Below are 13,562 nucleotides of genomic sequence, written 5' to 3'. Positions count from 1 at the left end.
AGTCTGACAGTCTCTCTCTCTCTCTCTCTCTCCCTCCTCTCTCTGTCTGTCTCCATCTCCTCTCTTCCTCACTGGTCCCTTAAGCCTGCTGCATCACAGGAGCTATCCAGTGCTGAACAGGATCGCCTTTATTTTTTATTTTTTTATTTTTCTTGGGGGAAGCTGGGGGAGCCAGAGAGTAACACACAGCATCGCCGTCAGCCTTGTTCTCCACAGATTTCCATTTTCTTTCTTATCTTATGTTTTTGGCCGTTGTCTTCACATCAACCGCAAGGATTACCGTCAAGCCAGCTCCGCTCGTGTGCTTCCTCAGAGGGTCTTTTATTTTTCTCTCATGCGTTTTTCTCAGCTCTGTGTTTTTATCCATTGAAACATGCCCCGCTCATTTTTGGTGAAGAAGATAAAGCTTGATGATTTCTCTTCGTCCAATGTGGCCACCTCCAATCATCACCACCTGGACGACTCGTTCACTTTTGCACGCTCCATCACAGACTCGGTGACCAGCCTTGGGGTTCGTCTCAGTGAGAATGGTGAGTTAACATGCCTCCACTAGTCTGCCCCGCTCCAGTTAGAGATGTGCTCCTGCCTGTAGAAGCGCCGCTGCTGATTTCAGCATGCCTGACATTTCCACACTTGGTACAGATGGTATCGTCTTTTGTTTTCGTGTCGGCTCAGATTTTCTTTAGCGTCGGCCAATAACGTGCTCGTGGAGTGTAAATTAATATGAGATGTTTACATGCAGCCAGCTGATTTTTTTATATCCTAATATCCTGAATAATCCTCTCCAGAGGTACCCCACCCCCATCTCTGTGTTCCCAGACTTTTGTTTTTTGACTCCAGTGAAGGACAGACACAATTCAGGTCACAGCCACGGATTAGCTTATGTAAATAGGGAACACATCATGTGTCTAATCGGGAAAAGCTCCAGTTGTGTATGTGCATGAATTCACCAGCCCGTCTGGTAGCCGTACATATATGCATACATACACATATATATATACACACACACACATATATATATATATATATACACATGTATATATACACACGTATACACACGACTATATCTGGCCATCGTATGTACTAAAAAATTCATGAATATGAGAGTATCAGATGATAAATTTGTCCTTAGCTGTTATTGTCCTTGAGTTCCCATCACGGTCCGATCCTCCCTTGCCCCCCTCTTCCCATCCAAATGGAGCATGCACAGTCTCCCCACCCCCATCGCTCCACTACATCTTTCTCTTCCTTCCGGGCATTTGAAAACTAGCAGGGGTTAGAGTTTCAGCCATGCAGGCCTATCGTCGCCACTAGAGACATGTACACAGTGTACAGTAGGGCCAGGAGGGAGGTGGAGAGCTGGGCTGAAGGGATAGTGAAGAGAAGGAGAAAAAGGAGACAAAAATGCTTGGGGCAGCAACGAGGCTGATCACGTGACAGAGGTTGTACAGTAAACATGAAGAAAGGCACATAGCTGCACTGTGGTCAACATACGGACCGGCCACACTGAGCTACGGTCGGCGCTGAGCGGCGACCTTCACTTTCACAGTCTGCTTTAAGCTCGCCGCTTCCATTTTGTGGCCACGTTTGAAGGGCCATATGTGTTTCTTTGTTATGATTTGTGAGGGTATTTTCACAGCACAAGAGGCTCCACAGCTAAATGTTGTGATGATGCCACCTGTTATTCAGCTCTGTCAATAACAAGGCCCAGTGAAACTGAGATGGATCAGGATTAGTGGAATTAATTTTCTTTTTTTTTTTTTTTTTTTTTTAAAGCTAAAAGAGACTGGAGCTGAGTTTAAACCTTAGAGGCATATTAAAATCAAATCAAGCTGCAGGAACAAGAATGAAAAAACAAAAAACAAAACCATTTACCAGACAAGTATTAGAGTTCATCAATGTTCTTCAGATTTCCGGCTGCATGATTTTATATTATTATATAAGAAGCTATTTGTGTAGTTAATGTCACTCTCTATTGTTCCTGAATCTATTGTTCAACACCGTGAAAAATAAGCATTATATTAAAAAGAAGAAAAGAACGATGAAGAACTGCACTGATGTTGACAAAAAGACGTTTAACGTGAACAAAAGACTTGTTCTTTTCATGTCGACCAAAAAAAAAAAAAAAAAAAGAGGTGGGGGGGGGGGGGGGGGCAAAAGGCAAAATAAAAGAATCCTCAGCAAGGCCAAAATACCTACCATCAGCACTTCTGCTGTGCCAGGAGATTTTCTTCCCCCCCTCATTGTGGAGACATTTGACTTGAGTGTCTGTTGAACAACAAAGAGGGGTGGCTGAGAGGGTCCATTAATTACATGCTTGCTTTGCATTAGAGAAATGAGTCTATGAGCTGTAAAGGCTGATACAGTGCGAGCCCTAAATGATGAGCTCTATGTCTGACCTTGTGTAATTGAAACAAAGCAAACATCTCCGCTTACACTAATGCCGTATGGTTTGGCCGGAGGAAAAAAAGAAAGGGAACTAAAGGCCATGTTGTTGGTGCGTGTAGACAGCCAAGTGTGACTGTAAACAGGTGGATGTGGCTCCAAGTAACTGCTGAAGCTGCAGAATTTCATCGGAAATTCAAATGTAATAGTGAGGACAAGCAATCGGAACTATTTCTTCGTTGCTTCTAATTTTCTTTGACAAGGGGAAGTGATGCTCTCTCTATCAGACAAATACCATCTGTGTGGCTGAAAACAGCGAGCCCACGCAGTGCAGCATGATAATGTGTGCACAGGCCTGGTGTTTCCCTGTCCCCGGGTGTCACGGTCATGTCTTTGACAAAGTGGGTGTGTGAACAGGAACCCTTGGGAATGGAGACGCTGTAGTAAGAGAGCACTTCAACTGATTTCTTAATGACCTGTTTCTTAAAGGCTCTTCAGCGCAGTCGCCGCTGGAAGCAGGTGACCCTCTTCACAAACAATGTGTCTGATGCCACGTCTCATATTATCAGTGCTTAAGCACACCGTGCTCAATAAACTATTATTGTGTGTTGCAGATACTTGATCTTCTCCTCTGTTCTAGCAGCTGCACTATTTTACAGATGATAGCCTATTGATCAGTTCAAAACTTTGAATTTCATTAAAAAGCAGTCAATACCTAATTTCCACTGCTTGCTGCACACAGTGCTTAGGAATGGCTTTTTTCTGCAGTTATGCACTATTTCCCCCAGGAAAAGAATTTCACCGCATTTTATATCTGCTCTAACATGTTCAACCTATAAAATATCAACCCTGAAGGTAAATTGCATTCAGCGTTTGTTCAGCTCCTGAGATTCACACATAGGGGGATATATATATATATGTATAGTGAGAAAGTTCTGTTTGGATGCATTCAGCTGCCAGCAAGCCTTTTAGCTCCTCTGGCAGTGAGCAGCTTCGGAGGGAAAAAAGAAGGACATGAATGATGCCAACAAAAATCTATCTCTCTGAAATCGTACTCTGTACAGTTGGGGACATTTAAATCACTCGTGGAGCTTTGTGCTTTACTGCTGCATGCTTAAACCTGCCTGAAGAAGTGGCATGAAATCCTACAGTATGTAAGCAGCAATGTAACAAGTGGATCAGGTCCAAAACCAGAAAATTTATTTATCTGCAGTGAAACAAATAAAATTCATAAGGAAAGCTCGGTCTAATCTGCAAACTGAGATGTCTGTGTTTTAACAAAAGCCTTTGCAAAATGAAAAATTCGGGAAAAATAAAGTGTTTGTTCAGGTTTCAGTGTTGGGACATGATGTAAAATTATAATGTCAGAGCATTCATTCAGCAGCCATGGAGGAAGGCCGCAGACACAGAAGTGATGTAGCGTAGATGGAGAAGTCTGATCTATGAGACTACTTTATTTAAGAGGAGCTTTAATATGCATCTCCTCACACAGGAGACTTCTGTGAGGAGCTATTATCGAGCACTCATCCTCACTGTAAAATTGCAGCCTTTCCGGAGCGCAGCTGAGCGCATCAGGTTTCTCTGCATCACTGCACTATTGTGTGCACAACCTGTGAGTTTTTTGGGGAAAAAAAAAAACCAAACAAAGCGTAATTAGCTCTGTGCTTTTATGAAGGGCAATCATCCAACATGATAATCGTGCAATCACCAGCGTGTCACTGTGTCCTTATCCATCACAACCCCTGGCCAACTGTGTTTGCGTGTGTCTCTTAACCAGGCTACATCCAGGATTACATCACGCCATCTGTATACCAGGGGGAGAAGAAGATGGAGCACAAGCTGGCTTCGCCGGTGTCGGACCCCCTGTACACCCAGGTGAGCAGCGGAGGGGAGTACTGTGACCCCGACCTGAAGCACCCGGACAGCCCCCAGTCTGGCATGACAGCCAGCGGCTTCTACAGTGGTGAATCGGAGGCCCTGGCCGAGGGTTACACCATGGATGCCTTCTTCATCTCTGACGGGCGCTCGAGGCGAAAGGGAGACAGCGAGAGCCGTGGCGGGGGCTCCAGAAGCAGCAGCGCGAACGCGGGGGCTCAGGAGAGGGGAGCGGGCACGCCTCGCCACACCTGCAACGAGTGCGGCAAGACGTACGCCACCTCCTCCAACCTCAGCAGACACAAGCAGACGCACCGCAGCCTGGACAGCAAGATGGCCCGCAAGTGTCCCACCTGTGGTAAAGTGTACGTTTCCATGCCGGCGTTGGCCATGCACATCCTCACCCACGACCTCAAGCACAAGTGCGAAGTGTGCAGCAAGGCTTTCAGTCGGCCGTGGCTCCTTCAAGGTCACATGCGCTCACACACGGGGGAGAAGCCCTTTGCCTGCGCCCACTGTGGCAAAGCCTTTGCTGACCGTTCAAACCTCCGCGCCCACATGCAAACACACTCTGCCTTCAAGCACTACAGATGCAAGCGCTGCAATAAGACCTTCGCTCTCAAGTCCTACCTGAACAAGCACTATGAGTCAGCTTGCTTCAAGGGCTCTGCAGGCGAAGACGACTCTGGATCAGAAAACTAACCACAAGGAAGAAGCAAAATTCTGAACCCCTGTTGTCGGTTCGCCACCAATAACCCTGTTCACTCTGCCCTCCATGCCTTTTTTCTTCCCTTTTTTTAGAAAGCAATATTTTCACTGAGATTACGTGAAGAAACTCTAATGATTATGGCAAAGACAATTTCAAAAGATGCTGGATTTTTTCCCTGCACAGTAGCTAATCGTCCACAGAAACATACAATCAAACAAACTTCCCCCAAATAGAGACTGTAGATGATAGTTGTACACAATTAAGCAACATGTGCTCGCATGGACGTGGGTACATGCAAACAAACACACACACAAACACACACACGTACGCACACACGCACACACACACTTATGTATGCACGTGCACACACACACACACACACACACACACACACAATTATATATGAGGCCTGGCATGTGAATTTTTATCAATGACTATAATGATATTGATATCAATAGTAATAATATTTAGATTCCTGATATTTTATAGCAAATAGTAAAGAGAAAACAAACAAAAAAAAAAACAAACATAAAAAAGGACTAACAGTGTTCTTTTGTTTTTTAGAGACAAAATGACCTCTTGTATTTTTATGCTGCTTTTTATTTGCTAAGAATTGAATTCTTTTGCAACTGCCAACATGAACTTTTTATGAAAATGTGAACTATGACAGTATTTGCAAAAAAAAGGGAGATCATTTTAAAAAGGTAAAAAGACAAACCCCCTTTTTTCCACACCAATGTTTCAATTCAACGGATGTTATTTTTGTATTTGATTTTTCTAAATTTATTTTTTTGTGCTTATTATCCCTTGTCGATCAAAAGCATCTTTGTAACTGTGGGTATTCGACAGAAAAAGACAAAAAAAGCTCATTTAAATAAGCTATACAAGACCATAGGCCATAGGTCGTTCATTTTAATCCTCCAAGAGCAGTGAGCAGGCCTGTTGAACAGGTCGTCACACACCACGTCTGATCAGATTCATACAGCCTCGCCCGGACACGCAGACTCGGACTAAAACACGAAGAGCCAGACCAAATGATCTGTTGTTAAGTGCCATGTGCAGTCGACGCGTCTATAGCAATGAAAACTCTCGCTGTTCTTCCTCCACCATGGTGGCTTGCATAAACTCTGCTGCCTTTATGGTGCATCGTCCGGTCTTAACAAGCAATCTCACCCCCCCCCCCCCCCGCGCCTGCCCCCCCCATCACCAGTGTTACCTCAGAGTGACGGTATGGACTCACACACCCTCAGTTACAAAGTGACAGTCAAAATTCTTCTGTTTGTCCGTTTTATATGTCGCTCAAAGCTCCGCCCACCGTTTAAGATGCATCCCATCTATTTATCATGTAAATACTTTATTTATCTTCCTATTTATCTATTTATTTATTTATTTATTTACCTTATTTTTGTGTATTTATTGAAGACTTGCTTATCTGTTGATGATCATGTATTTATTTATTGTTTATAATTTAAAAAATTAACATCCATTGACCTTGTAAGATGCTGCTGATCTTCAAAGAAAATGTTTATATGCATGAAAACTGTAGAGAGTCCATGGGACTTAGTTTTTTAAAGAGGAACAATGTACAGTACCAGTGCTAGAGAACTTCAAACTAATGAATGCAGAATAACTTTTGTTTTTTCGTGGCAATAACGTTACTGACACAGCAACTGACATGTATAACAATCACAGCTGTCCTGTTTTCAGTCAATTTAGGGCAATAAAAAGAAACAATGAAAAACGAAACACTAAAATATTCTCCATCTTGCTGTTTCCCAAAAGTCGACTACCTCCTGATGGCAGGAGATGTTTGGCCCTCTTTTCTTTTTCTTATTTATTTATTTTTTCTTTCTTAAAATCTCAGGCGAAAAAAATAATAATTCCCAGAAACGGCTGGCGAGCTGCGCGTGCAGAAGTCACCGCAAAAATGTAACAAGATCCATTCGTGAAAATTGGAGAGTTGAATGTAATGTTGGTTCAAGTCGAGCTTAACATAAAAGGTAGAAATATGAGTAAAAGCAATAAAGATAGCGATGCAGTAACTCTGAGCAGCACTCGACCGTTCTAGTACATCCCAAACTGCTTCAAGTTTTAATTTGACTGGAAAACACTGCTGATGCTTAATTCAATTTTTTTTTATGTCTCTTTTGTTTTAAAGAGCAACCAGGTAAAAATAACATCTCTTCTGGCAGCTGGGGGGCAGGCGTGATTTGACCAAACTATTAGAAGGTCACATATTATATAACAGGATTACAATAATTCTCATTTAGGCCACTGACATAATGAAGAATTTAAATAGAGTTGCATTTAATGTGCTGACAGTTTCTAATAGCTGAGGCAACAAACAGACGGCTGTACACTTTTCTAACCAGCACTAACGGAAATGATCTTGACGCGGCGGAGAAAGTTTTTTTTTTTTTTTTCTGAGATTGTTTGAAATAAAATGACGAGCTGTAATGCTCTCCTAACTTCCCCCATCATTCGTCCCAGCCTGGCGTCCTCCCCAACCCCCCTCCCACCAGTCGTCCCCAACTGCCTCTAAACAGACGCACTGAGGATGAGATGTGCTGAAGTGGGATTGGCGGAGGGTGGCGGAGTGTGGGAGGATAACAGGTGTTTGCAGACAGACTGCAGATAGGGAGCGTAATTGAGTCGGTGAGCGACCTCCAAGGGGAAGGTCAAGCACCAGCAGGCAAATGCACTGTCAGCTATTTGCATATTCCAAATGGATGACACGATTGCAGCAATGCTGAGTTCGCCCTTAAAAAAAAAATAAAAATAAATAAATAAATAAAAATACAAACAGCAAACTGAGGAGGAACGACAGAATAGAGGTGTTTCTGCTGTGATTTTCCTCTTCTCTCTGCTCCACCATCATCCTGTCTATGGTCATCTATGTGCTACAGCTGAATCACTGCATGAGAGCATCCAAACCACCTGTCTCCTGATTAACTTGCAGAGCACACTGTTTGGCACGTCGCTGTGTTATCGAACTAATGCAGAAATTATCACTTCCAATAGATTCTTTTTTTTTTTTTTTTTCCTTATAGGTTTTATCTTTTCCTGTTGGGCAGAGATATAATCCATCTCCAGAACCTGGGGAGTGTGTTTTAATAAGCCAGATTAAAAAAAAAAAGTACTGAGCTCTTTAACTATTTGGAATTGGAAATGTGCTGCAGGCTTGTTGTCTCGAAAACTGGCAGCGTTACAGATACAGATCATCCTCAGAGAAAATACTCCCCCCACCCTCACCCCCCTCCAAAAAAAAGAGGCACAATTTGATTCAAACTTGTGAATTTAGATGTAGGGAAACATTGTTCCTCTTTGATAATTTTGTAAATACATTTGTAAATATATGACAGCAATAATATGACAATGCATGTAGACATTTAATTGCTCTTTTTCTATTCATGTTGTCTTTTTTTATTAAGAAAAAAAGACAAATACAGGTACCAATTGCAGTCTGGGTGGCCATTTGAATCAGGGAGTGTCTTGATTAAAAAGCTATCTGTTGTAAGTTACAAGCAAACACTTCAAACTCTGTGTATTACTCAAAGATTTGATCATGTTATGTATGATTTCTCTGTTCTTATTTTCTTTTATTTATGTGCCCGGCTTGGCTGCGCAATGAAAAAGTGCCAAAAAGTATGATTTCCATGACAAAAGCCTTCAACATATGGTTGGCTGCTTGAAACCTTCCATATGGTCCTCAAAGAAGAAGAAGAAAAAAACTGATTAAGATTTTCCACTTTCTTTCTCACTCTCCCTCTCTCTTTCTCTCTTTCTCTCTCTCTCTCTCTCTCTGTCTGTTCCAGCTGAGTATGAAGAAACTTAAGCCATGATTGCTGAGGGGTGTTTTGATTTATCTTGTTCTGCTACAATTAATAACAATGACAACAATAGCAATGATAACGTTAATAAAAACAATAGCACAAGGAACCCACAAGTCTACTCTTATTCATTCAGATTTCATTTTATTAGAAGCAGAAATAGTTTTATTTATTTATTTATTTACTTTATTGAGACAACACAGAGAGAGAGAGCAGATGTTTATGGACAAACCAACCTTTTCTAATTACACCTTTCCTCTCTAATATATATCCGTAGAAAAAAAAGGGAAACCTGGTGAGTCTGGTGTGTGTTTGGAGCAGCCCTTAGTCAACATTAACACAGTGCGTAATTACAGTTATGACTGTAATGTGCCATCAGCTGTGCCCTCCTCTGTCAATGTTTGAGGGATTTTATGAGTTTTACTGTCAGTTTACTAACTTTTAATTTCACCGCTATGAGGCACAGGGAGAGAAGGGAAAAAAAGAGAGAGAAAATGCCAATATCCTTTGTTTTTCACAGCGGTACCAGTCAGACGGACCTGACAACACCAATATAGCTCTGAATAGGAGTGCCTGAGACGTCGGCGTTATCAAAAGCAGAGGCATCTGTTCCACCACTATTAAGCCCTTCCTGGTCATTAAATTTTAATGGAACATTGATTTCATGCTGGAACTACTCTTTCTGAGCGACTCAAAAGCCACAGAAAAATATGGAAGAAAATAAAAAATGAATCATGACAGTGGACAGGGATTATTATTCTGGGGCTTTTCTTGATTGGTTTCTAGGGAATATACAACACTTGAATTCAATCGCTCGTGTCCTTCGGTGTCCTCCAGCACCACAGTGGCGGTATAATGAGACAGCAGAGTAGAGCAGGGACTCAGAGAAACAAGACACTCTGCTGCACCTCCTCTCTTCGGCGTGGGGAAGCAGTGATTTCCACTGCTGTTGCTTCTATATGCTAGTTATGTTGCTAAAGGTAAACAAATCACTAAGTAAACTGTCATGTCGCTGCCTCTTCTAGGAGTCAAATAGCAAGTCTTCAACCAAGAGCTGATTTTTGTGTGCGCAGCGAGTTTTGCAGACGGCGCATCGACATTCGTGTGCAGCAGTCGCTCAAACTTTACTCCGGCAGATGTTGTCCCTTATCAGATTTTATGATGAAAGTAAATAACTGATTTCATTACACGGCAATGGACTGTAAAATGGGAACCCATGGAATCCAATTACATGACCCATGGGTGTGCTGTGTGTGTTTGTGTGCGTGTGTGTGTGTGTGTTCAGCATCAGTTGTGAGTGATCAGCACTGGGAAGCAGGTAGGGAGACCATGGCATACATATCTGTGCAAACAGGCCGCCGCCGCCGCCGCCACACACACTCGAATCAGGCACATCATTGAAAACAACCTTTAAAATGGAGCGAGCTACACTCACACTTAAAAGACAATGGACCTGAGGATGCCGTCATCTTCCGCGGGACGTTCTGAGAGAAACTATTGCTTTCTTCTGATGGGGTGAGGGGTTATCACAGCGTTACCACAGCTATCCGCAGCAGTCAGGAGAAAGCCCATGTTCGTCTCCCATCTCTTGGAGAATCTCGTCCAGCTGCATTCGTACATTATCATGCTACTCGTGCGAAAAGTATGATTATTCTAATTCTGTGCTGCGTTTCTGGGCACACAAATGATCTGTACAGGAAGGGAAGAAGAATCTGATATATCTAATGGGTGGTGTGGCCCATTTCAGCATTTGTGTTGCAACCGGTGTCTTTATCTAATGTACAACAAAAACACAATGTCATTTCAGAGCTGAAACAATTAGCCACATAATTAATCTGTAGAAAAAGTTATCTAAATCAAAATAAATTAATGCTCAGATTTATCTGCTTTTTCTAAATTTTCCCCTTTATTAACAGAAAATGAAAGCACAGCTATTCTGATGACCATTTAAATTTAAATCATTGTTTCTTTCTGTGAATAAGTATCAAATGTTTGTTAGTTACAGCTTCTCTGTGTAGATTTTCTACTTTACGTGAAATGATGATGGTCAAAACAAAACAAGACATTTGAGGTTCCGGAAATTGTGACACCCAGACGTTTGTCTGTAGATGTAGATAAAATTTATTGAGAATATAATCAGTTGAGACGGGCCTAAATTGAATGTCTTTGTGTTTTGGGCTATCATTTAAAAGACACCATTAACGGTTTTATGGAAGTGATGGGCAACGTCCACCGAGCAATGCATCCAAATTATAATCAACAGACCAAGCGATGATGAAAATAATGGAGTTGGAGCGTTATGAAGAGGGATGGTTGTTTTGCTGCCATCCATTTAAACCTAATTACAAGCATTTCAGTTGCAACTGGTGTCTATGAGTTGCTCGCACGTGATGCAAAAATCAACACATCTCCTTTGTACCTCCACAACAGTCGGGGCTTGATTCATGGCTCCTCAACTGGTGTTGGCCCTGCCGCTGACCCTCCTCATACATCTGGCGCCATCTGTTGGCTAATCACCAACTCTCGGCAGGAGCGGCTCGACAACAACAAACAGCCTTTGTCTGTGGGTAATGGTGCCATCAGTTCAACCGGATAAATCAACTGACGGATGGAGGGATTTCGGTTTCATTGTCCAAAGAAAGGCATGAAAGTCTATCCTGTTGTGGTATGAGCAGCCTGGGTGCTCATTCCCAAACTCGGCCACATAGAGATCGGTAAAACCATTCGGTTCAACCAGTCAGGGCCACAGGAAAGACCAAAAAAAAAAAACATAACTGGCCCTTTAAGAGCTAACAGTTTGTCTTTTCACATTCTGCATCACAGGAGAGATGCTCATTAAAAGCTCCTCCATTCCTCACTGTTTCATCAAGTGAGACTGCCAAGCTCTTTAACTCAGTGTTCTTGATGTTTGTGCTGTTTGTGTAAAAACCCATCTGTTTCCTCGTCTCTCCGTTGGCAGAGGGTCCACCTCATCCGTATGCTTCTCTTTTTGAAGTCATGTCAAAATCGCATTTTTATACATCTAAGATATCCAACTTGTCATCAACACTCAGGGAGAAGTCAAAGAGGCCGCTCCTTAAATAGCTTCTCTTCCCCTTCATGTGCAATACGTGCAGAAACAAGGACAGCAGAGGAATTACAGGTATATGAGGATTTCAAACAAATAAGATCATCTCCACTATTGTGGAAACACTTTGGTGCCATTTTATGTTGCTAAAACATCTTATCCTGTGTGTGTTTTTGGAGTAAAGTTAATGATCCGAATCAAGTGTAAATGGAAAGAAAGACTAGCACTTAATCCACATCTAAATAACCTCTCTCCTGAGCCCCACTTGCTCTCTTTCAGGGTGAGGTTGGGTGAGCAAATTTATGTCAATGCAAAGGAAGATCATTAAACACAAACACTGCTCTGGGCAGCCGTACAAAAAGGAGACAGTGCAGAAAATAATTTCATAGGTTTAAACCGCGAGAGCCACCAGTGAATAATCAACATCGCCCCGACGAATCAATCAAGCATGCGGCTGCAAACACAGCAACATCCACTGCTGCTAAAGCGTGTCATGATTTCAGACACATTCATCTATCACAAAGCTATAGTTTGAAGACTGAGAATCTCTGTCAGAATAATTATCACTTTAAAAGCATGTCAACGTGTAAAAAAAAACAACAAAAAACAGAGAGAGTATAAATAAATATAGCTCACTTCCCTGTCGGAGAGCTGGCAGGTAATTTTCTCCAGCTGCTCTAAGTATGACAATCCCACGGGGACAGAAATCTAATATTAACAGCAAATCATTATGTGGGAACTGTTCTTCCGTGACCTACCGCTGTACCTGTGTGACTAATTCAATGTAAGTAATTGAGATACGTTAGCAGCGAGAATGCAGTCCTGCTGTGACAGCAGAGGGTCACACAGAGTGTAGTGGGACTCCAAACAGACCTCAGCACTGCAGATTATTTACATGTCTATATGCGTTGACTGACAGGGTGCCCGCTCTTCATGTGACACTAGTTTTCTTTTCCCCGTTTTCATTTGATTGACAGCAAAGCAGCGGCTCCACTTTGACATCATATGAAGCAGCGAATGCCCAGAGGGGGGATATGTCAGCATGCATATTTACGATACTGTACCTATTCATAAAGAAACACCAAGTCATGCAGCCAGCTGTGCCTTCCATGTCAGCATATTACCGTCTAATTGGAGTTTTTCAGTTATTTTTAGACCGCACCAGTGCCAGATTTTGAAGAGAAAAGGGAGAAAATATAAGGTGGCTTTCAAAGCTTAGCTGCTTTTGGAAAAGCTGTAAACAGATGTTGCTCTCGCTGTTACTGTAAAACTACCACTTGACAGCGAGGCAGAAAAAAGTAGATGATATTCATCGCAGCATCTAAATCACAACAACATATTGGGTTTGGTTTTACTCTGCGAGCACATACATACAATGTGCTGATACCACTGTAAATGATCACATACTATATATAGAGCCCGCGCTGTCACTGATCCCCGTGTGACCAATTAATCAACATACAAAGCGCTGCAATAGTTGTTCAAAGTATTTGTTATAGCTCGATAAAATGGCCTCCCTTTCCTGTCCAAGGAATCATTTTTAATTGTCTCATTAGAAGATGCTTTAGCTGTGAGCTTGAAGTAAAAAAGAAAAGAAATAACAACAACAAAAGTTCTGTTTCTAACGCACATCTTTGAAGCCTTCCACTTACCTGTGCAACGCCGTGAGCCCAGACGTCCTTTTTTTTTTTTTTTT

General features: G+C 42.2%; 1 protein-coding gene across 1 annotated transcript; it reads left to right on the top strand.

The window, feature by feature from the left end:
* The first annotated feature begins 373 nt into the window (after positions 1-373).
* On the top strand, positions 374-4,962 carry scrt2 (scratch family zinc finger 2). The gene is made up of 2 exons (XM_029507134.1): positions 374-530; positions 4,163-4,962. Exons 1-2 carry the CDS (start codon positions 374-376, stop codon positions 4,960-4,962), a joined length of 957 nt encoding a protein of 318 aa, XP_029362994.1.
* Positions 4,963-13,562: the final 8,600 nt, after the last annotated feature.

Source organism: Echeneis naucrates, chromosome 7, assembly GCF_900963305.1.
Source record: "Echeneis naucrates chromosome 7, fEcheNa1.1, whole genome shotgun sequence".
NCBI classification, from domain to species: domain Eukaryota; kingdom Metazoa; phylum Chordata; class Actinopteri; order Carangiformes; family Echeneidae; genus Echeneis; species Echeneis naucrates.
Note: the sequence above shows the minus strand (reverse complement) of the source record. Positions and strands in the feature narration are given on the sequence as shown.

What these genes read in the sequence shown, in the direction of transcription:
- scrt2 (XM_029507134.1), top strand. Translation starts at nt 374, where the DNA reads ATGCCCCGCTCATTTTTGGTGAAGAAGATAAAGCTTGATGATTTCTCT. An exon ending in GGTTCGTCTCAGTGAGAATG is followed by an intron (nt 531 to 4,162) that starts GTGAGTTAACAT and finishes TCTCTTAACCAG; the next exon opens with GCTACATCCAGGATTACATC.